Source organism: Biomphalaria glabrata, chromosome 1, assembly GCF_947242115.1.
Source record: "Biomphalaria glabrata chromosome 1, xgBioGlab47.1, whole genome shotgun sequence".
Classification (NCBI taxonomy): Eukaryota; Metazoa; Mollusca; class Gastropoda; family Planorbidae; genus Biomphalaria; species Biomphalaria glabrata.
The window spans coordinates 56,429,750-56,456,244 of record NC_074711.1 but is presented as its reverse complement, the minus strand read 5'-3'; the positions used below and the strand labels follow the sequence as shown (position 1 = coordinate 56,456,244).

The 26,495-nt window shown below is 39.0% G+C and overlaps 1 protein-coding gene across 23 annotated transcripts in view; it reads left to right on the top strand.

Annotated features, from left to right (window-relative positions):
• LOC106052278 (RNA-binding motif, single-stranded-interacting protein 1-like) overlaps nt 1–26,495 on the top strand; it is a 232,377-nt gene that overhangs the window by 180,840 nt on the left and 25,042 nt on the right. The window contains exon 1 of one of the 23 annotated variants that reach the window (XM_056003596.1): nt 11,489–12,109. The exons of 18 other annotated variants lie outside the window; for them this stretch is intronic. In XM_056003596.1, coding sequence (XP_055859571.1) covers nt 11,987–12,109 — 123 coding nt within the window. In that variant the 5' untranslated portion in view covers nt 11,489–11,986. Of the gene's footprint in view, nt 1–11,488; nt 12,110–16,481; nt 16,708–21,910; nt 22,264–23,751; nt 24,024–24,501; nt 24,659–26,495 lie in introns of those variants that run through there. 4 more of the 23 variants (XM_056003611.1, XM_056003618.1, XM_056003598.1 and 1 more) reach the window with 4 other exon arrangements.

The following is a 26,495-nucleotide window of genomic DNA, read 5'->3' as shown; positions in this document are numbered from 1 at the left end:
TCTAAAAAAGCATGTAGGTGCCACACTATTGAGGGCGCCAAGGTTGTAGGGGTGGCATATGAGCGAGGATTAAATATCGTTGCTAACTACATATGTGTCAATCAACTACACCTTGGTGGTGATTGAAGGTCAACAAGTAAAGGGAAAGTCACGCGACCATGTTCACTTGTTACATGTTTGTATTGAATGGTTAATGTACATTCAAGAAGACTCCCTAGTTCTCGCTTACCACAAACGCACCAGTCTATTCAGATACATCGATCCAAACACATCAGATGATATCGCTTGGCAGTCAGATTTTCTATTTGGACTATTGTATTGAGAACATCGATGTATGACGTCCATACTCAAATTTTGGACTTCCACTCCACTTCTTCAGCGTGTTGGCGAGTTTGATTCCTCCAAAGAGTGTCATTTCTCCATACATTCAGAGATGACAGGTAGTGTGTGACCTACTGTATTTAGGTCTAGGTACTTTAAAGCAGACATCTTCTCAAGGTTATTGTATTCTAGACAGTGCCTGGTGCTAATATGTTCCTTTGTCTATTTAGTACTATTGACTTTTCAATCGATTAAAATACCTTTTAGCCCCCCCCCCCCCCCCCAAAAAAAAAAAGAAATCCATCAAAGCTGTAACTAAAAGGAAGCTGAATATCTTTAAAAAGAAGGGAAAAAACCTCAAAACCCGACAGTTACTAATACATTTCAATACTCTGGATTTGTCTAATTAATAGAAAGAGTAAAAAGATATATTTCACGTTTTCTTGGTTCCGCCCACGTCTCCGGCACTGTTGGTCAATATTATCTTCTCCTGACAGGAAGTTTTCTAACCTCCCTTGCTTCCCAAAATACACTGAACATAAGATGGTTGAATAAGGGAGGGGGGAAGGGGGATTTAGAATTGTAACGTAGAAAGGTATTTGATTTTTTTTGAAATATGAGGGCGTAACTTGGAGGATTGGAAGAAACAAAACGTATTATTTAATTTGACTACAGACACGTCTCCTACTTCTTAGAATGTCCTTTACAAACACAACTCAATAGTGATCTGAATGTAAAATACAAGTCTGTAGCCTAGATTGTTGCATTTTGTTTACTGGAGCCCCAGACACATGTATTATCTTTCCATTTACACATCACGCTTTTCTTACACACACATACACAGAGAGAGAGAGAGAGAGGGGAGTATCATTGGTCGGTATTGTGACCTTGTATTTTTTTTTAAATACACTGTTTCGTCACACGTGGCTGTCCCGTTTAAAGATTTTTTTAAAAGTCATTGATGTTCCGGCCTTGTAGTGACTTGACATTCTAAACGACCCATTTTTTTTCCCCAATGAAAATGTTGAACTTTAAACAAAAATGGAATAGCCAAACATTAGAATTAAATTTCCAATAAAATAAATCGCATGATCGCAATATTGTCTAGTCGTGTTTTCATTCTGGAAATAATATCCGAAGGTCTCGGGTTCAAGTCTTAGTGGAGGCTCCTGGATCTGGGACTGGACTGATGTCCCTGAGTTCAGGCACTCAAATGAGCACATGGTTATCTTAAGGCGGGTTGGTCATTGTGCAGGCGCTACAGCATCCTATCCCAGCGTAGGCCTAAAAATTAGCATCGTCTGCCCTTTGGACCTCGTGTCAATTGTGTGTTTAGTTAACATGTGACTTAACTATTATTGTGTATTTAGCTGACATGTGAAATCATTTTAAACAAATATATTGCAAATGAACTTTACGATGACGAATTGAACAAAGAAACGAATAATTCAAGAACATCTAAACAGTTGCCAGACCGCATATAGGCTAGACACTTGCACTTCCCAGACTTATGTACACCTCTATCTGTTTAGTGTTATAGTCTCTCTAGTGCATACTCTTATCCTGCTCGAGTGCTGTGCAAAATGGGACAGAGAAATGTATGTTATGGACAAATGTTTCAGGGTTTGTACGCCTTGTAATTAGCAGACTTTTCTAACAATAGCATTCCAAGTCCTGGCTCCTGATAAGGTCATACTGACTTAACTCATTCACGTCGAGATAGGCCATATCAGACAAGCACAGTGGACCAATTAATGCCCTTTTTTTAGTAGGCCTTGTTCCTGAGACGTGCATTTGCTATTGCACCACTTGTGCAGTCTTATCGTTCCCAAGGCAGATGTGCCTACATTATCGTGCCCTAGGCAGATGTGCCTACATCATCGTGCCCTAGGCAGATGTGCCTACATCATCGTGCCCTAGGCAGATGTGCCCATAGCACACGTCATTAAAGGTGACAGTGTAGAATATTCTGAAATTAGGAAACAAAAATTGTTTAAACAAACCTTTAGTTTACAGCTGAACAGTTAAATTGGGCTGCTTGGTCCATCGTAACGCAGTAGAAGCACTTTACTGTGGATTTGAACCCAATGTTACTAATGTTCGGTTTGTCAGTCACCACGATGAATTAAAAAAAAAAAAGACAGCAGACATTGTATCGCTCATGACCTAGTTTGTATAATCTCGACACCCTACGAAAAGTCGCTCCTCACTCCCGCCCCCCAACACCCTCACCCCGTGAAGTCTAATATTCCTAATACTTACTGGCGTCAGTTGGGACCCCCAAAAAGTTTTCTTTAAATGAAGCGTAAGTATAAATCTGTTCCTTCAAACGTATCTCTATATATCTTACGTCTCTTTTTGTCTTATCTCTTTCTCTTCTGCTCAACTCTGGTCCTCGAGATAAGCTCTCAGCCCCCTACCCACACCCCAGCACTACCTCCCTATCACCCGTGCCCCCCCCCCGTCAGACGGCGCTGTATTTACTGGAGCCGTTGAAAGATAAAATGGAGCCTCTACTCATGATGCTGGGTGTTAGAGGTGTGTGTATGTGGTATTGGGTGTGTATGTGGTGTTGGAGGTGTGTGTATGTGGTGTTGGAGGTGTGTGTATGTGGTGTTGGAGGTGTGTGTATGTGGTATTTGGGGGGGGGGGGGGAAGCAGAGTTAATCCTTGTTGAGGAGGGGTGTGCTAATCTGTGTAGGGAGGAAGTTGATAGGAGCAGATCCTGAGGCAAGTGAGATGACTCTCTTTGTGCTGGCATCCAAATGTATGCAGTTGACTCACAGCTTAATGAGTACACTGGTGTCTCAAGCTTCAAGTTGCCTAAATCTTGTTTACTGTTTACTAAATACATTTCCTCATAAATATTCTATATGCAGTGGCTTGGACATAAGCTGCTGGGGTTTGAATTGTCTCGCAAAATGCGAATTATACGTTTTAATGTGCCTTTTTTTTTTCTCCACTGGCTGCGCCTGCATTTTTTCCCCCTCGAATTCTGTAAATGTATTTCCTAATGCCTAGTTATATTCACTTTGACACAGATACTCACACTTCAAAACCAGAGCTAGGGAAGAGGAGGCTAAGGAAAAGGATGCATAATCCTGGAGACAAGAACTTTTTACTTACAAAAACAACTATTGAACAAGCTGTTCGTGTATAAGTAAACAAAGCTATTATTCCGATATAGCACTACACTGCACCTTGAGTTTGTTATTTTGGTCTTGCTTTATAAACTCAAACACTGAAACCTTTCATTTCTGGATGAGAACATTCAGTTCGTGTCTAGCTTCAATTTCTTAGCGTCTTTCTAGGTAAACATTGATCCGAACTGGTGTGATCATTGATTTTAGTCTTAGTAAACATATATGTTTTCTTGTTTCAAATTAATTCGTTAAATCTCTATATAATACCGATTGCTATGTTATGATATTACCAAATTGTCAGTCTGATTTATACAATGAAATGTGTTAATACATTATTCGAAGTTGTACCGTACTGATGTATTGTTGGCGTACAAAGGTATTGTTAAAGAAATATCGAGATATTGACGATTTGATAGTCGCATCGATCTACTTCCTTGATTTGGATCAGTAGTTCAACTCCTTTCATGAAAACTAACCTTGTCTCTAAACCAGATCTACATCTATGTTACATTCCTGTGTTGTCTTTCTTTTCTGAACATTCATTGATCTGCATGTCAATAAGTTATCATTGAATATTTATAGTCTTTCACATAAACTGGTTACATTAAAATTTACACTGGTTACATTATAATTTACACTGGTTACATTATAATTTACACTGGTTACATTATAATTTACACATTCTGTGTGTGTGTGAGGGGTGGGGACAACACATTCTTAAAATGATCATTGTTCCAGACTTGCTTCCCTTCGTATTAAGTTACTGGTCTTTTATTTTTGTTTTAATTCCGTCCCTTGGCCGCCTTACGTGTAGAGCAGACGTAGAGCCCGGCCTGGCTTGCTCAGTGGTTGCTGGCGTGAGTGATAAGGTGTGTGCCAGTGTGTGTGTGAGCAACCTGTTTAGGTGGTTCTATGTATGCGCGTGACCTGTTTGGGGTTGTTGAGCCTGGAGAAACAGGGGAGGGGTATCTGGTGACTCACACAGATTCATTGCTCCACCCTTCATCGTCCGGAATGAGCAGGGGCGTTTACACAGATATCTAGACTGGGACAATCTCCAGGGGCGTTTACACACAGATATCTAGGCTTGGACAATATCGAGCGGCGTTTACATATATCTAGACTTCGACAATGTCCAGGGCGTTTAGACACAAATATCTAGGCTTCGAAAATCTCTAGGGGCGTTTACAGATATCATGGCTTGGACAATCTCCAGGGGCGTTTAAAGATATCTAGGCTTAAACAATCTCCAGGGGCATTTACACAATCTCCATTAGTTCTCCTACAATCTTATAGTTTCAATCGTAGAGGTAGGGGCTTCTAATTGTGTCATTGTGTATTTGTATGTATTGTGTGTACATAATAGTATATATTTATTTAACAGATTAGAGAATTCATTGTAGATCCCCCAACCGTTAAGAACATCTAATTTCTAAATGGTTCAAATTATTACTCCTTATTTGTTCTCAGCATTAAAAACATTCAAAACGTAATTCCATGAAAACAAAATCATGCACTTAAAACATTGGCCGAGAGAGCATTGTACAGGACATGCATTATGTCAGTTTCACCAATTTTCAGACTGCTGGAGGAGAGCTGAAGTTTAAGTCTGTCTGTAATATTAGGAGTTAACGAGATCGATTGAAATTCGGTCAACCTCTATGCACTCGCAGTGTAAGCTAGTGAAGAGAAATGGGAGAGCACTCACTTTGACTTAGTGTGAATATGTCCACCTAATATCTCTTTATGCACATTGTGTATGTATATATCAAGTCATTCCCATCTCTCCTCCTTTCCATCTGAATCCTTAGTGTTCTTGTTTCTCTCTCTCTCTCTCATGTCTCCCTCCCTCTCTCTCTCTCTCTCTCTCTCTCTCTCACATACACACACGCACCTCATTTTACCATATGTTGACCCAAGGCAATGTTTAACCCATACCTACCTATCAAATGTATAACCCATACCTACCTATCAAATGTATAACCCATACCTACCTATCAAATGTTTAACCCATACCTACCTATCAAATGTTTGTCAGCGTGAACTACCGTGCGTATCATTCATCATTCATCTTTTGCCGGCCTTGGTGGTCGCCCGTAGAGAACAAAAATTTGAACTTATTCGTGGGCACACGCCCCCTGGAAGACTGATTGGGACTGAACAATGATCATTATCTTGGTTTCTTAGCGATTATCTTTGTTTCGTGTATACGGCGCCACGTAAGCATGGGGGACCCGCTTTGCTCTGGTTTCACGGACTTGGCGCCCTGTATGTAATTTAGAAATTTGTCTTCATTACTGCAATGTTAGCAATGTGGTATAGAAAGGACTATTTCTGGGTCAGAGCACAAGTGTTTAGTACTCACTGAGAACCACTCTTAATAAAGCACTCAGTATTGAGATAACCAAAGGCGTTCTTCTGGCTGGTTGTCTGCGTGCATCAGCAATGTGGCCCATTTACTTGTTGAAGCTGATTCACTCATTGCAATATTCACCAATAGAATTATACAAATACTACTCAATATCTAAACTAGGTCATTAGTACTGTTAATGCATGCCAACTTTCAATTGAACGTATCCATTCACATTTGTAAAAAAAAAAAATTAAAAAAAATTACTAATCAGCGGTTTTACATTTATCCCCCCCCCCCTTTTTTTTTTTTCGCTTCACAATTTTTTTTTCCTGAAATGAAATCCAACTTCCAATATGTCTGTTTCTCTAAGACGACATGTCTGTTTCTCTAAGACGACATATGCCTGTTTCTCTAAAGACGACTCACATCTGTTTCTCTAAGACGACTCACGCCTATTTCTCTAAAGACACATTTTGGACCACTGAAAATGTCTGACGAACTTCTCGGCTTGATCTAAACGTCCAGACAGTCTATGGCGACTATTTCTTAAAGTTTTGTTGTTTGTTTTAAAGCAGGATGACCCAGGAAGTGAAAACGTTTGGGTGCAAGAAAAGTTTAGAATCAAAACAATGTCTAGGATGTAGAGAAGTGGGGGGGGGGGCTATATCTAAATCTAACCATGGGGTTTTTTCTACTGCTCCCCATCTCTTTTTTAATTGATCGTGAGAGAGACCTAACTGAGCGTCTCCCTAAGCTAACTAACCGTGACTTAAAGCAAAATTAACCATCGACATACTGTCATCAAACTAATGAACAAAGTTAAATGTGATCTAGAGAGCCAACTGATGGAACTATTGTACTTCGTAGAGCAACGAACAAAGTTAAATGTGATCTAGAGAGCCAACTGATGGAACTATTGTACTTCGTAGAGCAACGAACAAAGTTAAATGTGATCTAGAGAGCCAAACTGATGTAACTATTGTACTTCGTAGAGCAACGAACAAAGTTAAATGTGATCTAGAGAGCCAACTGATGGAACTATTGTACTTCGTAGAGCAACGAACAAAGTTAAATGTGATCTAGAGAGCCAAACTGATGTAACTATTGTACTTCGTAGAGCAACGAACAAAGTTAAATGTGATCTAGGGAACCAAACTGATGTAACTATTGTACTTCGTAGAGCAACGAACAAAGTTAAATGTGATCTAGAGAACCAAACTGATGGAACTATTGTACTTCGTAGAGCAACGAAAAAAAAATTTTAACGTTTTAAATGCAAAGAAAACTATTTATGCTAATGTATTCTTCAAAATAAGTATCTTAAAATCTAGTGATAGTTCTAAGTAATTCTAAGTAAATTAAAATCTAGTAATAGTTCTGAGTATCTTAAAATCTAGTGATAGTTCTGTGTATCTTAAAATCTAGTGACAGTTCTAAGTATCTTAAAATCTAGTGACAGTTCTAAGTATCTTAAAATCTAGTGATAGTTCTAAGTACTTCTAAGTATCTTAAAATCTAGAGATTGTTCTAAGTATCTAGCAAGTGTTCCGGTATTTCAAGTAAAGTGGACCCTCTCTGAAGACAGAAAGTAGATTCCTTTTCTTTGTGGTTTAACAATCCTATCACGTATCTTTCTATTGGTTCCACAAACCTATCACGTATCTTTCTATTGGTTCCACAAACCTATCATGTATCTTTCTATTGGTTCCACAAACCTATCACGTATCTTTCTATTGGTTCCACAAACCTATCATGTATCTCTCTATTGGTTCCACAAACCTATCATGTATCTTTCTATTGGTTCCACAAACCTATCACGTATCTTTCTATTGGTTCCACAAACCTATCATGTATCTTTCTATTGGTTCCACAAACCTATCACGTATCTCTCTATTGGTTCCACAAACCTATCATGTATCTCTCTATTGGTTCCACAAACCTATCATGTATCTCTCTATTGGTTCCACAAACCTATCATGTATCTCTCTATTGGTTCCACAAACCTATCATGTATCTCTCTATTGGTTCCACAAACCTATCATGTATCTCTCTATTGGTTCCACAAACCTATCACGTATCTCTCTATTGGTTCCACAAACCTATCATGTATCTCTCTATTGGTTCCACAAACCTATCATGTATCTCTCTATTGGTTCCACAAACCTATCACGTATCTCTCTATTGGTTCCACAAACCTATCATGTATCTCTCTATTGGTTCCACAAACCTATCACGTATCTCTCTATTGGTTCCACAAACCTATCATGTATCTCTCTATTGGTTTCACAAACCTATCATGTATCTCTCTATTGGTTCCACAAACCTATCATGTATCTCTCTATTGGTTCCACAAACCTATCATGTATCTCTCTATTGGTTCCACAAACCTATCATGTATCTCTCTATTGGTTCCACAAACCTATCATGTATCTCTCTATTGGTTCCACAAACCTATCATGTATCTCTCTATTGGTTCCACAAACCTATCATGTATCTCTCTATTGGTTCCACAAACCTATCACGTATCTCTCTATTGGTTCCACAAACCTATCACGTATCTCTCTATTGGTTCCACAAACCTATCATGTATCTCTCTATTGGTTCCACAAACCTATCATGTATCTCTCTATTGGTTCCACAAACCTATCATGTATCTCTCTATTGGTTCCACAAACCTATCATGTATCTCTCTATTGGTTCCACAAACCTATCATGTATCTCTCTATTGGTTCCACAAACCTATCATGTATCTCTCTATTGGTTCCACAAACCTATCATGTATCTCTCTATTGGTTCCACAAACCTATCATGTATCTCTCTATTGGTTCCACAAACCTATCATGTATCTCTCTATTGGTTCCACAAACCTATCATGTATCTCTCTATTGGTTCCACAAACCTATCATGTATCTCTCTATTGGTTCCACAAACCTATCACGTATCTCTCTATTGGTTCCACAAACCTATCACGTATCTCTCTATTGGTTCCACAAACCTATCACGTATCTCTCTATTGGTTCCACAAACCTATCATGTATCTCTCTATTGGTTCCACAAACCTATCATGTATCTCTCTATTGGTTCCACAAACCTATCATGTATCTCTCTATTGGTTCCACAAACCTATCATGTATCTCTCTATTGGTTCCACAAACCTATCATGTATCTCTCTATTGGTTCCACAAACCTATCATGTATCTCTCTATTGGTTCCACAAACCTATCATGTATCTCTCTATTGGTTCCACAAACCTATCATGTATCTCTCTATTGGTTCCACAAACCTATCATGTATCTCTCTATTGGTTCCACAAACCTATCATGTATCTCTCTATTGGTTCCACAAACCTATCATGTATCTCTCTATTGGTTCCACAAACCTATCATGTATCTCTCTATTGGTTCCACAAACCTATCATGTATCTCTCTATTGGTTCCACAAACCTATCATGTATCTCTCTATTGGTTCCACAAACCTATCATGTATCTCTCTATTGGTTCCACAAACCTATCATGTATCTCTCTATTGGTTCCACAAACCTATCATGTATCTCTCTATTGGTTCCACAAACCTATCATGTATCTCTCTATTAGTTGATGTCGAGAACATTCTTGTGTTATTGTGAATAGTAAATATACCAGTAGCAAACGAGCATTATGAGTTACTCTTTCCGGAATCAGAACGACATTGTCATCCATTTTGTTTCTTAGCAGACGACTACGTTCACCTCTATCATGCCTATAAACAAGTACAACTTCTCAGATGTTGTCCATTTTTGTTTCATGCAATAATTTTCAACATCTCTGCATTGAAAGAGAGAGAGAGAGAGAGAGCGAGTGTAGTACTGGAGTGTCGAGTGTTTCAACAGATAGGTACAAAAGGGGAGGGGAGGATTTCATGTCACCCACGAAGCCCACGGTCACGGATCAGTGACCTTGTGGCAACAAAAGCTGCGATGGGCTTCAGTGAATATGTCAACCACAAGTGTCGGGTGTTTCATGTTCAACAGCATAGCTAAGTCTAGTACGTCCCCCCCCCCTCCCCCGAAACCACTTTGATTTTCCAATAGATAAAATATTTGTAAAGGTTGAAGCAAAAAGAAATAAACTTCAATGATAAATTGATAACATTTATATAGGCCCTGACATTCACGTAGATTTACTTTCTTAACCAAAAAAACTTGTCATAGGCGGAGACATTTGTCTTAAACTAAGGATGGAATAGGGCGTCATGCATTTTCATCAAGGTACTACAACTATTTTTTTGTTGTTCTTATGTTAATGGCGATTATAAATGACCTCAATTCCCGTGACAGACAATTCCCCCCCCCCCAGTCCGCCCGTTCAAACTGTGACCTTTCCTCACCAGTAGAGCGTGCCCGTGGCGTCGACAATAGAGGAAGGAATTTCATTTCTTTTATTTCTCTCTTTATATATCTGCGCCTTCATCGCTCCTCTCTTCCAACACGATAGCGTCCCCTTTGAAGGGTTTATTAAAAGTTTGCACAATGATCTCTAATACTTGTCATTATATACAGATATACTTGCAAATATAGACATAGATTTACCTAAGCAAATGTACAACTGTTTTAGATTAGTTTTGACGTGATTCTGATTGGCTAGCTTGAGTCATTGGTATTGTTGGATTGACGTCAAAAGACTTTAGTACTTAGAGTTCTTATGGACAGTGGGAGGAATGGATTCTAGATGTCATCTGTTTATATATAATGAGCAGATTTTGTAACAGCTAGCAACATCTTGTACATTTAAAATGAATGGGTCTGCTACAGTAACTATGACGTCATATTTAAACAATCTGTATACGATTAGAAAATCCTCCATACATATGAAATGATAAATGTGTACATGTCACATGAGCCGAGCTGTGTACACATTTTTTTTGTTCAAAACATTACTAGAAAGTATAAAGTATGGATTATGACAAACATAACAACACGTAACAACTAATAAACAGGGCTTATCTTTGTTTCGCCATATTCAACTTCTCTCAAGAACTTTGATAATTAGTGCTGCTTTTATTCTGGTTCATGCCATGTTTATTCCAGCACTAAAAGCTTCTAACTTCAATTATAGTATATGGATTAGAAGTGATTAAGTCAATTCATGTTTACATTAGTATATGATAGCACTGCTAAGAGGGCCGAGGTGAAGTACCCTAGGGACATTCTTGAGGTGGTGAGGCGTTAGCCTGCTACTCAAATGAATTCTTTACAACTTTGGGAGGAGTGAAGGCTGAGAGGCTGTCTCCCAGAGTTTTAAAAGTGTTATTAATGGTGTAGATTAAAAACATATTTTAAAGTCAGGTGGTTTTAAAGTTGTATCTGATGACCTGGTCTGACGTGCAGTGTGAGCTGGGGGAGGAGATGGTGAGACTGGACAAGCGAGTGGGGGGATTTTTTTTTAAACGGGGGGGGGGGGGGGGGGCTGTAAGCTATGTAGCATTCATCCTGAAAAACAAAATTCTTTCTACGTATCTGTTCACCTGTCCCCCCATCCCACCTCTCTTCTCCTTCCACTCCCCTTCTCTCCTGTGTAGCGAGACAGTAAACAGTGACGCCATGATTGTTAGCCTCGTCACAGGCTGGACCCAAAAAAAAAAAAAATGGAAAGCCAGCCCAGCTTGGCGGGGGGAGGGGCGGGCGAGGGATGTACAAGCGACCTGATAGGTGCGTGAAGAGAACGAAGCCGCGAGAGGGGGACGAGGGCGCCTCTCTCCCAATTTACAATAATTTACGGGTTTTCCAACTTTAAAAAAAAATATTCTTTGAGCCTACCAATATTTTGGAACTTGGTGAACACACCTTGACACTAAAAGTGCATCAACTTTGTGTGTGTGTGTTTCTTCTTGGATGCTAACTATTTGGATAAAAACAATTTTTCCACTTAAGATTTAGATCTCAATGTGCAACATCAAAAAGTAACAAGTTCTATTTTTTTTGTTTTTCTTTCTTCATTGGATTTCTTGATTCATTCGGACTTAGGATTTAGACTCTAGAGGAGCTGTTTATACATTTCCCTCACGAAGTGTGTCCTCTAAATCCAGGCTCCAGCGGTGTCTTGTGGTTTTCTTTTGGTGGGCCCATCCTTGACTTGACCAGATTAAAAGTAGGTCACCTCCACTGATGCACGTGAGTTGTTGTACTTAAAAGATGATGACCACACTTATGCCCGCTTATGACGACTTCCGCCTCGCGCAACTCTACTCTCCAATGGTCGTACCTGCCGGAATGGCGTCATCGACCCAAACGGCTATTCTGTCGGACCCCACTTATGTAGGTATCAGATAGTATATATGCACCATAGAATTGTCTTCACCAGTCCACAACGTCCTCTCGGGGACTGTCCTACTCACACATTAACTTTATTGTTCTTAAATAACTTTATTGTTCTTAAATAACTTTATTGTTCTTAAATAACTTTATTGTTCTTAAATAACTTTATTGTTCTTAAATAACTTTATTGTTCTTAAAGTCTTATAACATTTTTATAACACAATGACTTGGCTGGTCTTGAAAATCTCGGGGGGGGGGGATGAGTTGGGTAATAAACGAAAGACGACCGCCCCGACCCGTATACAATATAAAATAATAACTATAAGATTTTCCCCAGAAACAAATCCAATACAGCTATGTCAATGAAAAGATAACTGGTTGAATTATTTCCTTGAAGTCTTTTTGTGACGTAGGTCACAACAATTTGACATGGGGGGAAGTGGGAGGGGTTAACATCGGTTTGTTTATATTTAATTATCTAATGTGTATATCAATATCGCGTAGTAGACTTTACTCTTATAAGTCTCTTCACTCCCCCTCTCTCCTCTTAACTCTCTCCTTATACACTTCTTCTCCTCACTCCTTTAGTGTTGGTTACAATTCTCATTTTCACAACCTTCTCTCCTTCACTCTTTTTCTCTGTCACTCACCCACTCTCTTTGTCACTCTCTGTCAATCACCCACTCTCTTTGTCACTCTCTGTCATCCACTCTCTTTGTCACTCTCTGTCATCCACTCTCTTTGTCACTCTCTGTCACCCACTCTCTTTGTCACTCTCTGTCATCCACTCTCTTTGTCACTCTGTCATCCACTCTCTTTGTCACTCTCTGTCATCCACTCTCTTTGTCACTCTCTGTCATCCACTCTCTTTGTCACTCTCTGTCACCACTCTCTTTGTCACTCTCTGTCATCCACTCTCTTTGTCACTCTCTGTCATCCACTCTCTTTGTCACTCTCTGTCATCCACTCTCTTTGTCACTCTCTGTCATCCACTCTCTTTGTCAATCTCTGTCATCCACTCTCTTTGTCACTCTGTCATCCACTCTCTTTGTCACTCTCTGTCATCCACTCTCTTTGTCACTCTCTGTCATCCACTCTCTTTGTCAATCTCTGTCATCCACTCTCTTTGTCACTCTGTCATCCACTCTCTTTGTCACTCTCTGTCACCACTCTCTTTGTCACTCTCTGTCATCCACTCTCTTTGTCACTCTGTCATCCATTCTCTTTGTCACTCTCTGTCACCCACTCTCTTTGTCACTCTCTGTCATCCACTCTCTTTGTCACTCTCTGTCATCCACTCTCTTTGTCAATCTCTGTCATCCACTCTCTTTGTCACTCTGTCATCCACTCTCTTTGTCACTCTCTGTCATCCACTCTCTTTGTCACTCTCTGTCATCCACTCTCTTTGTCACTCTCTGTCACACACTCTCTTTGTCACTCTCTGTCATCCACTCTCTTTGTCACTCTCTGTCATCCACTCTCTTTGTCACTCTGTCATCCACTCTCTTTGTCACTCTCTGTCATCCACTCTCTTTGTCACTCTGTCATCCACTCTCTTTGTCACTCTCTGTCACCCACTCTCTTTGTCACTCTCTGTCACCACTCTCTTTGTCACTCTCTGTCATCCACTCTCTTTGTCACTCTGTCATCCATTCTCTTTGTCACTCTCTGTCACCCACTCTCTTTGTCACTCTCTGTCATCCACTCTCTTTGTCACTCTCTGTCATCCACTCTCTTTGTCAATCTCTGTCATCCACTCTCTTTGTCACTCTGTCATCCACTCTCTTTGTCACTCTCTGTCATCCACTCTCTTTGTCACTCTCTGTCACACACTCTCTTTGTCACTCTCTGTCACCCACTCTCTTTGTCACTCTCTGTCATCCACTCTCTTTGTCACTCTCTGTCATCCACTCTCTTTGTCACTCTCTTTGTCACTCTCTGTCATCCACTCTCTTTGTCACTCTCTGTCATCCACTCTCTTTGTCACTCTCTGTCATCCACTCTCTTTGTCACTCTCTGTCATCCACTCTCTTTGTCACTCTCTGTCATCCACTCTCTTTGTCACTCTGTCATCCACTCTCTTTGTCACTCTCTGTCATCCACTCTCTTTGTCACTCTGTCACCCACTCTTTGTCACGCTCTCTGTCACGCTCTGTCTCTCTCTCTGTCACGCTCTCTCTCTCTATCACCCTCTCTCTCTGTCACGCTATCTCTCCCTCTGTCACGCTCTCTCTCCCTCTGTCACGCTCTCTCTCCCTCTGTCACGCTCTCTCTCCCTCTGTCACGCTTTCTCTCTCTGTCACGCTTTCTCTCTCTGTCACGCTTTCTCTCTCTGTCACGCTTTCTCTCTCTGTCACGCTTTCTCTTTGTCACGCTCTCTCTCTGTCACGCGCTCTCTCTGTCACGCGCTCTCTCTGTCACGCTTTCTCTCTCTGTCACGCTCTCTATCTGTCACGCTCTCTCTCTCTCTGTCACGCTTTCTCTCTCTGTCACGCTTTCTCTCTTTGTCACGCTCTCTCTGTCACGCTTTCTCTCTCTGTCACGCTTTCTCTCTCTGTCACGCTTTCTCTCTCTGTCACACGCTCTCTCTCTCTCTCTCTGTCACACGCTCTCTCTCTCTCTGTCACGCTGTCTCTCTCTCTCTGTCACGCTCTCTCTCTCTCTCTCTCTCTCTCTCTGTCACGCTCTCTCTCTCTCTCTCTCTCTCTCTGTCACGCTCTCTCTCTCTCTCTCTTGTCATACGTTTCCTCTCTACTCTTCACACAGCTAACAAGTTACCAAAGTCAGCCCTCTGCTAGCCAGCTATTTAGATCTATGTTCCATTTGAGTCCAACTAGGCTCCCATTGTCCTACCACACGACCCCAATGTTGCAGCTCTACTGTAGGTAACAAAAAAAATGTATATACATGAGCAGGGGAAGGGGGTATGTGTTTGAAAAGTAAACTCGGCTTCTCTCCCTTGTATGTCACTGGTCCCAGGAATGCGACATTCCCCCTTAGGAGACGGTAATAGAATACTTAGTTCACAGGTGCTCTGTTTGTAAGGGCGGCCTCATACTTTGTGTAAGCTTGGGGAAGTGTCCACATTTTCTGTCGACACACACACACTACACACACACACACTACACACACACACACCACACACACTAAATCAGTCTCACCACTAACACACATATTTGCCTCCTTCCAACAGAATTTACTTTATTGCAATTTTTTTTTTTTGGGGGGGGGGGGGCGTTCAACTAGCATTTTCATTCTAATGGACACAATCTTCGTCGAAACAAAAAAAACATGTGATGTTTATCTCTACATCCAAAAATTGTGTAAGCGTGCGTGTTTATATACATACATAACATAGATCTAGGTGTCTAGGTTTTTTTTAATGTTTATTGTATCAAACTAGCGACATTTATAACGAATTGTGAGAGTGCTCGTTGCAAACTCGTTTAGAGAGAACAGAAACTCAAAACCAATTATCTATTCAAATCTTTTTAGATTACTTCATTTTAGCTCTTATGTTTGTCATCGCAGCGCCTTGAGCTTAGATTATGTTAACAGCGCTTGATAAATACTATTATTAACATACTTTTAGGCCTAAAGTTCATTTAATTCCACAATTCTTTTGGGCCAGGTAAAGAAAGTGTATGGAAGCCAAAAAGACTTGGCCTTTTTTTTTCCACCCCTCATCTAAGATCTAAAATAGCTGGTAGACTGTGTTCAGTCGTAACTCCATTGATGACCATTGTTTAAGTACGACTCTCCCACTACACTCTTGTTGGTGATACTATTTTTTTCCAATACGTGTAAATAACTCGACGACACGACTTGAAAATATTTCGATCTATTTCTTGTGTGTGCTGTGTACATTCTTGACGGTGTGTATGTATTCACAAAGTTATGCATAAAATAATGTCGCCACCCACACGTCCCCACGCCCCTCTCCACCCACCTCGCAATTGTTAACTTTTTTTTTCTAGTATTGCAACATTTCAAGCGGCTTGTTGGTGCCAATGTCAAGCGACATAACTCGATCTTTGGGCTCCACGCTACAGAAAATACAAGCTTTTGACTTGTAAACTGGAGTTGTCGTTCCTCCCTTTGATTGAGTCGTCCGACACGAACATCTTCGCCTCGCTCCATTGAATATTAACCTCCAGGTCTACGCCACCATTCAATTATTACCATAAAAATAGACCTTTTTTTTTTTTTAATTATATTTTTTTAGTGGGTTCGAAAACGCTCGAAGAGAGGCACACATTGGGGGGGGGGGGACATTCAAAGGGGGTCTTGGAAATAAAAGGATTTTGAAAGGGGGGGGGGGCTCACTGGGCACTGAACCGCAGTCAGAACTAATGTGAAATCACTACTTTCTTCACACCAGCTACAGTAGTGTCAAAAATCGTGCTAGGGAGATACATACCTAGCCTGTATGGTAGGGGGCCACTTTAGAGTGTGTCTCGAGGGGGCTTGTGTCGCGAGGGGGCTTGTGTCGCCATTTGGATTGTTTCCCCTTGTTTACTATTTCGGAGTTAGTCCTAACTGGTGGCTGGTTGATACAATACACATTTCACAATTTTTAGTCTTGAATGTTCCATAAGGTAAGTCACATTGAAGTGTTTAGCGCATAGTCACATATTACAGCACGGATTGGCACTATCGTTAAAATGTGTCGGTTGTCTTGTTACTGACCTGTCATGTATATTTATACTATAACCGAAAAAGAAAAAGTCGTTAAGATCTACATTCTTGATCAGTAGTACATTAACTAACATTTGTAGGTCAGTTTTGTTCACACTTCAATGCACCAGTTACATGTTATTTACCACTGCTTGACGTTGTAACAGTTTCCTATGGTAGAACTAGCTTCCAATTAGTTCAAGTCATTGAATGATCAAGGTCGTGTAGGTCAATTGTTTCCCAGTGCCGCCATGTTAGAGCTTATTGTCAGATTTTTCTATCCAACATATTCAGCAGAATTTATTCACTGCAGTATTTACCTGTTTTACTGCTTTTGTTTCTCTTGCATATTGGAATTGTGTTATTCAGTCTTCCCCATACTAATAGCACATTGTAGAATACAATTATTTGCTCTATAGTCTTTTGTTGTCTTGTTTCTCTTTATCCAAAAATCATAAACAACAAGCATTGAAGTAATTTCGTTTTTATTTGACCAATTAGCATTACATTAACCATTCTCCTTGAGTACACCTTTGAAACTATTTTTTTCTCACCATTCAAACAAGTTGACATTTATAATTAGTAGTCAGCAAACGTAGATCTGTGTGTTTATCGCCAGTAGTACGACCATTTTTAAGTCACTCATACAGTGACCAGTAAAAAATGGGTTGAATCCTGTTTAAGTACCAGTGTCCAGACCTGATCTGAGTACCAGTGACCAGACCTGATCTGCCATCCGACACATATGACTCTTAAACTTGACAGTCCTCAGATGCTAGGTCAATTGATTTGAGTGTAACCTGGTTTGATTGATTCAAGACACCTGTGGGAAAGGAAACTGGGAACTTGGGCAGACGTATGTGTACACACACAGATTGAAGTCACGCACGCACCTGCTAGAGCCGCTTATGGCCTGAGACATGACCATTTGACAAGACCCACTGGTCATTGACATGTTCTTCCGACCAAAAGCTTACTGACCACTACTTCTACACTACTTTCCTTCCCTTAAACACGTACATTGTAAAAAAAAAAACATTTTTCAATGCTTTTTAAAATAAAACGAAACATTTGAGTGAATAAAGCAAGACTAGACAATTATAGCCATACAAATCTAGAAAATAAAAGATTTTTAGAAATAACTTGCAACTGAAAAGTAACAAGCGATATATCTACTAAAGTCTCTATAAAATATGCATTATCTTGGAGCTATTTTAATCTTGCTATGAAGTTTGATATTAAAAAAAAGTGTGTGGCTCGGGTCGGCAACCACTTCAGTCGCAATTTAAGCTCGTGTTTACTTAAGTCCCTAGTCAATTACGCATCAGTTAAGGCCCGCAGCGTACGCGCTCCGTGCCACTGGGCTAGATGGCTTTCAGATCCTTCATTGTGGCATGTGTCAGTGGCTGGTGTCTGCTGGTCATGTTTCAGTTCCTCTCCCTTGATCTACTGGTTTCTACTCAACTACATAATTCCGTCCTAATCTAATCTGCATATATTTGCATTCATTAATTCTTGTCTCTACCACGGATCATGGTTTAGCACAGACTATTACATTATGGCATAGTATTTGCAATGTCCATGTTGGTTACATGGTAAGAGTTGTGTCCAACGCACTAAAGGTTATTTAAAGGATCAAATCAAATCGTAATTGACACTACAAGCGATGTGTTTGTGTGTGTGTGTGTTTGTTTTATTTTCAAACTTCTACATTAGTTTTCAATTTATTTTTTTAAAAAGTGTTGTTTTTTTTTAAATAAAAATAAATTTTTCAAAACATTTTTTTAATTATTTCTAAAAGAATTATTTTAAACTAGGAAATTCCATCAACAATTAACTCCCCTATCGCGTTTTACCTAGTTGTTAAGCTGACCCTAAGTTTAAGCATGTCTAAATCATGGTTGAACTTGCAGTGGGATTTCTATAGAAGCATTCGTTATGAACATTGCCCCTAAATCTAAACATTGCCCCTAAATCTAAACATTGCCCCTAAATCTAAACATTGCCCCTAAATCTAAACATTGCCCTAAATCTAAACATTGCCCCTAAATCTAAACATTGCCCCTAAATCTAAATAGTAGGTTGTGCACGTAAACCTAACACATTTTGTCCATACGTCGCCATTGCATACACACATACACACCTTTGTTTCAAAAGCAATATGTACATCAGAGATTGACCGACTCAATGTATTTTAACGCTGTATAAAATGAACCTTAAACAAATCCATCTTCAAACCTATAAACTTCACTAGATCTAAAACTGATAGATGTAGGCTTATAAGACCTCGACAGTAGTTTAATTTCCAAATAACCACCAAGAAAAAAAAAACTTTCCTAAAATCTAAAACTGATAGATGTATAAGACCTCGACTGAAGTTTAATTTCCAAATAACCACCAAGGAAAAAAACACTTACACAACTTACTCCTAACACAATCTACTGTTCATTGGATGACCCCAGTAGATGACCCCAGTAGATGACCCCACACGGCTTTTGAAAAGACCACGGAACGTACACATCCCACCTAGTCCACGTCAAACAGAGGCAGTAAAATATGAATGAATCTTAAAAAACAAAATCGTTCAAACCGGTTTTATGCAGGAGGGAAGGGGGTCCACGAGGTCTGACTTAGCCCACTGAATGGCATACGTCATGGGGTCTGACAGTTGTGTTCGGTTTGGGAATTCTCTGATACTTGACACTACTCTCATTGACTGAATTATACTATTTATAAATAGGATCCAGATTCGAATTCTTTCTAATCTAATCTATCTAATCATCCATCCATTATCCAATCAATCAAATGTTTGTATTGATATGGAAGTAGATCTTTAGAAAGTTCTAATAGAAACATATTGTTCTCCGATATCTCGCTGGTGTTTGTGTGTTTGTGTATGCGTGTGGAGAGCTTTGTGTGTTTGTGTATGCGTGTGGAGAGCAATTACTTACAATTGTAAAGCCTTTTTATTTTTTTAACGTTTATTATCGTAAAGCCTTGTATAAACTTACAATACATTCTTACACTTATCACAGTAATTGCCTTTTTTTTTTTGTGACTAACTATTAGTTGGGTGATCTTGATAGGATTAAATCATCTTCTGTAGCTATTAAATGTTGTTTCAATGCATTCGATATTTGCTTGCTATGTACTTCTGAACGATAGGCTAGGATTAAATTGATTTTACACGAAGGACGAATATAAAAGCCAAGTCTGAATGTCTAGAGCTGGCCCCTGCGTGTTCCTGCCCCCCTTGGAGAGAGCTCTCAATAGGGACAGTTCGTGGTCAATAATTATAGCGGATAGAGTAGTCAGGTCACCGATATGGCGGTCAAGAGACGGTCAATCAGTGAACGTAGAGACTAAGCGGACAAGTCACGTCTGGGGGATTGGGGGGGGGTATAAGGAGGGGAACAATGGGTGGGCGTTGGACTGGTGACATTATTTCGTCCACAGCCCTATAAGTATAATAGGAGTAAATTGGTCTTAAACGGTATGATAGCTTGTTGGTCAGATCACTGCTGGCAGACGGCGACAAAATGGCCGAGTTAATCCGCCCATTTTATTCTGTGACGTTGGGTAGTCCTCTCAAGATATTTGAGGGGCAGCTCCATTAGTATGCTGACCAAATTACGTTTAAGTAAGGAAATACAGAAAAAAGATTTGAAACTAACGTTATGAAACTGATTGCTCAAAAAAAACATACTCAGGCGTGGTCTTTTTTCTTTGCATTGGCTACATAAATCTATGTTGTTGTAAGCTAAACCTAGAATGTTTTTCTATGTAAGTTAAAGTTGTTAGGGGAGACGTATATAAATTAGAGCAAGAGGGAGACGTGTATAAATTAGAGCATGAGGGAGACGTGTATAAATTAGAGCAAGAGGGAGACGTATATAAATTAGAGCAAGAGGGAGACGTGTATAAATTAGAGCAAGAGGGAGACGTGTATAAATTAGAGCATGAGAGAGACGTGTATAAATTAGAGCAAGAGGGAGACGTATATAAATTAGAGCAAGAGGGAGACGTATATAAATTAGAGCAAGAGGGAGACGTATATAATTTAGAGCAAGAGTTTGACGTATATAAATTAGAACTAGTCTTTGCTTACAGTCTATACATTAGAAAACTTGAGTCTAATTCTTAAAACGTTAAAGGGACAAAAAAGACTGTAGTGCAAAATGGGTTCATTGCCAGCCAGTGGGTTCATTGCCAGCCAGTGGGTTCATTGCCAGCCAGTACGCCATTCAAATAGAGAATTAAGATAGCTTCGCATCATTTGGAAGAACTCTATTAAGCTCAATTCATAGTCTAAATGGAATGTAAAATATCAAATTGCATTGCTGTGTGAGTTTATATTAACATTAAGTTGCTGTATGTGCGTGTTCTTGTCTATTTAGTTTTGTTTAGCTTGTCAGAGCCAATACTTAAGTAATGTATCCAAATCACTATAACATGGTCAAATATTCATTTAAGAAAAATGTTGACCAGGTAAATAATTTATTTACTTTGTATTTAAACCATACCACACCCCGTCGTTGTTGTTTTTTTTCTTAACCTTTCAACTTTGTGACAAATCCTCTCCTTTACACACACCCTTTGTGTATGTGTACATAATAAATTGGCCGCGCTAAATATGTTTATCAGATTGTACAAACTGATGGAAATCCGGGACTAGGGAATGTTGTTAGGTTCCGAAAAAAAAACACTGGATTATTCGGTTTTCACGTGCCTGTACAACATACTGCCTGTACAACATACTGCCTGTTAGGTCTGGTGTCATACAATCAGGTTCTTTAACGGTAGTGATTACCGGTTGTACTAACGGTATGTCTCCGTTTAAAGTGTAAAGCGACTATAGAGTTTTGCAGTCTTCGTAATACTTACCATTAACTTTATTTTAGTTAAAATTTCGCGTGTAAAATGGCTTCTATAGCAACTTGAATGTGTTTCAACTGTACAGCAGGTGTGTGTGACACAACGTATCAACTGTACAGCAGGTGTGTGTGTGTAAAATAGCATATCAAATAATTGTGTGTTAATGTATGAAATTGCATATCAAATATTTGCGTGTATATGTATGAAATAGCATATCAAATATTTGTGTGTATGAAAAGGCATATCAAATATTTGTGTGTGTATCGATATGAAATAGCATATCAAATATTTGTGTGTACATGTATGAAATAGCATATCAAGTGTACTGCACTGATGTGTGTGTGCGTGTCAAATGTCTCATTATCGTAATACTGATAACAGTACACACCATCCGCAACAAAGAAGTCAATAGAAACAATATGGCAGGGCTTGAGTACGCATTACACATTGTACATAACTTCATTGCTTGAGTTATGCATACACATTGTCCATAATTTCCTATGCTTAGTCACTTCTAAATTGTTTTACTTGTATTTGTACGCGGTAGATTTAATCATCATAGTATTGCCAAACTTGGACAAGGTAAACCGGTTGCACTGCTGGTAATTAAATCTTTTATTTTTATAATTATGTTCTAATTATTAAGCAATCATTTATAAACAAAAGCATTTCTCTCTCTCTCTCTCTCTCTCTCTTTCTCTCTCTCTCTCTCTCTCTTATATATATTATTTAGACTGAAAAACGGAAATATTCTTATCCGCTATTGACCTATATATATATATATATATAGGTCAGTGGTCGTAACTTTGTATTCATAGAGAATTCCAATGAAAATAGAAAACACATTTTAATGGACAATGACACATTTTTAAATCTAGGCTATTTATCACTTCATTTGATTTGTTCTATAGCGACTGGATTCGCTAAATAATTTTCAGGAGTACCGAATTCTCTCTCTCCCCCCTCTCTCATTTACTGTTTTAACTTTTTTTTTTCGCTTTATTTAAAGTTTAATTTTATTGTTTCATGGCCTGAATGACAAATGTGTCAAGCTCTATTGCTGGCTGTATGTTGACTTTGCTAGTTTTTATGTTTCACTGAAGCATGTACCATCTCCTCCCCCCCCCCATCACTTTCCCCTCTAGTCGTCTTACTGCATAGAATAGTTCAGCTAAGAGCTAAATAAACACTTACATTCCTTTTCACCAGGAGGGAAAAGGGGGGGGGGGCAAGAGGCGCTGGGGACATTCGTTGGAGATAACATACTCGAGCCCTGGAGTTCAGACACTGCAGCAGTCATGGTAGAGGGCTTATCTCTGGAACTACTTTATGGGACCGGGGGGGGGGGACAGGTCACTGATCAGCCCCCCCCCCCAACTACCCCACAGTTCTCTTTTCTTACGAAGACACAAGTAGGTTAAACTTAAAAACTAAAACATTTTCCTAGATTACAAACAAACAAACAAACTCATCCAAACTTGAACCTCTCCAAATGTTTCACATTTATTGATGTTTCTATTTTTAACTACCATGTCTCTTTCACTGAAGTATTTTTTTGTTTTGTTTTAGTTCTGTTTTCAATTAAGGAATGCCAGATTTGAAAAAAAAAATTTTTATTGTCAAATGAATGTATTACCAGTTGAATGTCTCTAACTGAGCATTACTTTTGAGTCGTTCAACTTTTGTAGAGCTTTCCTTTACGTTCACAACACAGTAGATCTCGTTTTAAACTGCAGAGACCACGAGCTGAACTTTTGAAGTGTAGGTAGATAGGTTGTTTTTTTATCTTCATGGGCGTTATTTTGTTTTGATCAACCCGATAAACTTGCCCATAGGTACGGATACAGTTCTCAACCTGTTAGATCTATACACCATCATGATATATACGAATGAAATTGTATGTACTTGTTACATTGAAAAACGTGTATTCGGCGTTAAAGAGAGACATTGTCTTGTACGCAGTTACTTCAACATGACTGCATTGTCGCTGTTGCTGGAAATGTGTTCTTCTCCCCATCACTTTGATAACCGCCATCTCTAGTCCAAGATAAAGTTTTGACTTCGTAGGCCTAGACGAACTAGTGTTGGCTTTAGTCACATGTTTGGTGGGGCCAGGTAGGATGCGACTCGTGCTATCAAATATATACATTTATATAAAAAAAAAAAAAGAATACAATATTAAGCTACGCCAAAAGCTCTTATACGTGAAGTCTTAGTTTGACCTACAGCGTTGAATGGATATAAAGAAATGGATATAACAAGTGGGCGTTGTTAAACAAGATCCTACGATATAATGGATAGACACGAGTCATTGTACCAAGCCAAATACTTAGCTGGTGGTGCTGTTTATAGAAACAGAACGGTTTGTATGTTTTAAACTAGCTAGAAATGTCTCTTTTTAACCAAACTATTGACCGGTTCCTGTTATTTAAAACAGAACGGTTTGTATGTTTTAAACTAGCTAGAAATGTCTCTTTTTAACCAAACTATTGACCGGTTCCTGTTATTTAATCTTGCTGTTGCTGTACGGCCCACTCTGTGTCACCCTCTTTGTCACTGCGGGCGCTAAGCGCGCACACAATGAAAGTGCTAATTTTTACCTTGTGGACTATCGACACACCCCAGAGTGCTCATTTAGCATCGGCACGCTCTGACACGCCCTTCAGACACATACACACCACGCACGTACAACACACACACAAAAACATTGCAGTCAATAAAGTGGACTTCTAACACTAGTCACTCCTTTAACGTCACCAAAATATCGCCACATTCCAGGGAAATTGAAATTTATCTATAGCGATATTCAATCATTCAAGGAGAGTGATCGATCATTTGTACCTTTTGACTAGTTCTTACCTATCATTGTATATACACCGCTGTTGCAGTGTGCTTGCCTGTTGTGTGCACCTGTGTATGTGTATTGCAAGCATTTTACACTGATCGTGTGCTATATCTAGTTGTGGTCCCTTTGCTTAACAGACGTGAAACTCTATAGTAAGTTTGTCTTTTATTTTTTCTTTGCTATACTTTTGTAGATCCTATATTCGTAACTTTCATTAATCTGCTGTATTCAGAGATAGCATTTACTATAATGTGAATGACTTTTCTTAGATACATAATTTATTTAATCATGTTTTAGCATTTCTTAGAAATAATAAATCTACTCATACGCCTGAAGATCTTCCAAAGTTACTTCTTTTTGTTTAGAAACAGAAAGTCAATTAGTTTTGTGGTGATCTCAATATAGTGCATCCTTCTAAATCAACGTTTATTACACATCGTCAACATTCAAATCAGCTGCCCCCAAGATATAGATAGTTCAGTTTAAAAACTTTAATTATACAGACCTATATATATCTATTCAATTTCTATTCAATTATACAGGCCTATATATATCTATTCAATTTCTGTTTTCAGACCTATAATAATAATAATAATAATAATAATAATCTTTATTGTCCATATGAAAATTTGTCTTACAATTTGTGCATTACACCAAACAAAAAAACATAACTATAAGAAACCAAAGTGTACATTCACACCAGACTCACTCACTCACTCACTCATATCTATTCAATTTCTATTTTCAGACCTATATATATCTATTCAATTTCTATTTTAATTGCTTCATTTTTTCGGTTCCATAAGTCTCAGCCAAACGTTTAGATAGTCCCCCCACCCCCAACTTTTGTAAAGCCAAGTCTCTCTTATCTCTAGTTCAGTGCAGCACAATGCTTTAAAAAGGTTAAGTTCAACACGCTGACCTCTTATACTTTTCAGGCTTAACTTAGGCATTCATCTTTCTCTCTCACACAGTGTGTGACCACATTTCTCGGTCCCATATTTTCCGTATCCAATTAATTTACTCTATATCCTGTATGTCATGACTCTTTGGCTTTAAAAATTTAAAAAAAAAAAAAACAGGCGTTTTTGTAGAGTGATAAGGAATGTCATAGAGACCAGGAGTTTTAAACAAAAAGCTTAACATTTACAAGTGCAAAAATGTCCACACATTGAGAATGTCTCTCGTAAATCTGTAAAGTAGAATGTGTATGTATATTCCTGACAGACGTGAACACCGTTTGACCTGTCTTTATGAAGCTTGGCTTGAATATTCCTTAGACCTTTTGGGAGGCCGAATAGTGTGTTAGAACCCGACACCACGGGCCACACAGTATATTTCTGCTAGTAATAAATAATACTAATTAAGCGAGTCAATTCTTTCTCGACAAACACACAGGAAAGCGTACATTAGTAATAATGTTAAAAAAGAATTAAGATTGCATAATGTCCTCTATTGTCGTGGAAAGGAATACAATGGTTTTCAATTCTATCACGTCATAGGTTGTGAGGTTTTTGTTACATGCACAAATACTTTCTTGTGCTTTACGTACTTCACAAGGTTGTCGCTTTTAAGAAAAAAAAAGCAAGGCCAATGACACTAGCTCCAGAAGGAATAACCTGCCAGTGTGCAGCCCTACATTCCGGGCTCACAAATGTCTCAACAGCCACATGAGGCACAAAACCCTAGTGCAAAGCCCTCAGCCTCCCTGGATGACAAAAGTGGTCCTCATCGAACCACAATAGACAAACTATATATAGATCTACATTGTGAAAACGTTATTTAAGCGAAAATGTCCATGGAAAAAAGTCAGACAAATGAATCTTGTTCGATATGGAACTCATCAATTGTTCAATATAATTTAATTCTCAGTCAGTAGCAAAATCCACTTTGAAATAAAACTTTACGTTTTCGATTTAACCATGTCCGATCTAAGCGAGTCTTGACAGTACATAAACTGTGGCGTTGTAAGCTGACTCGGACAGAGAT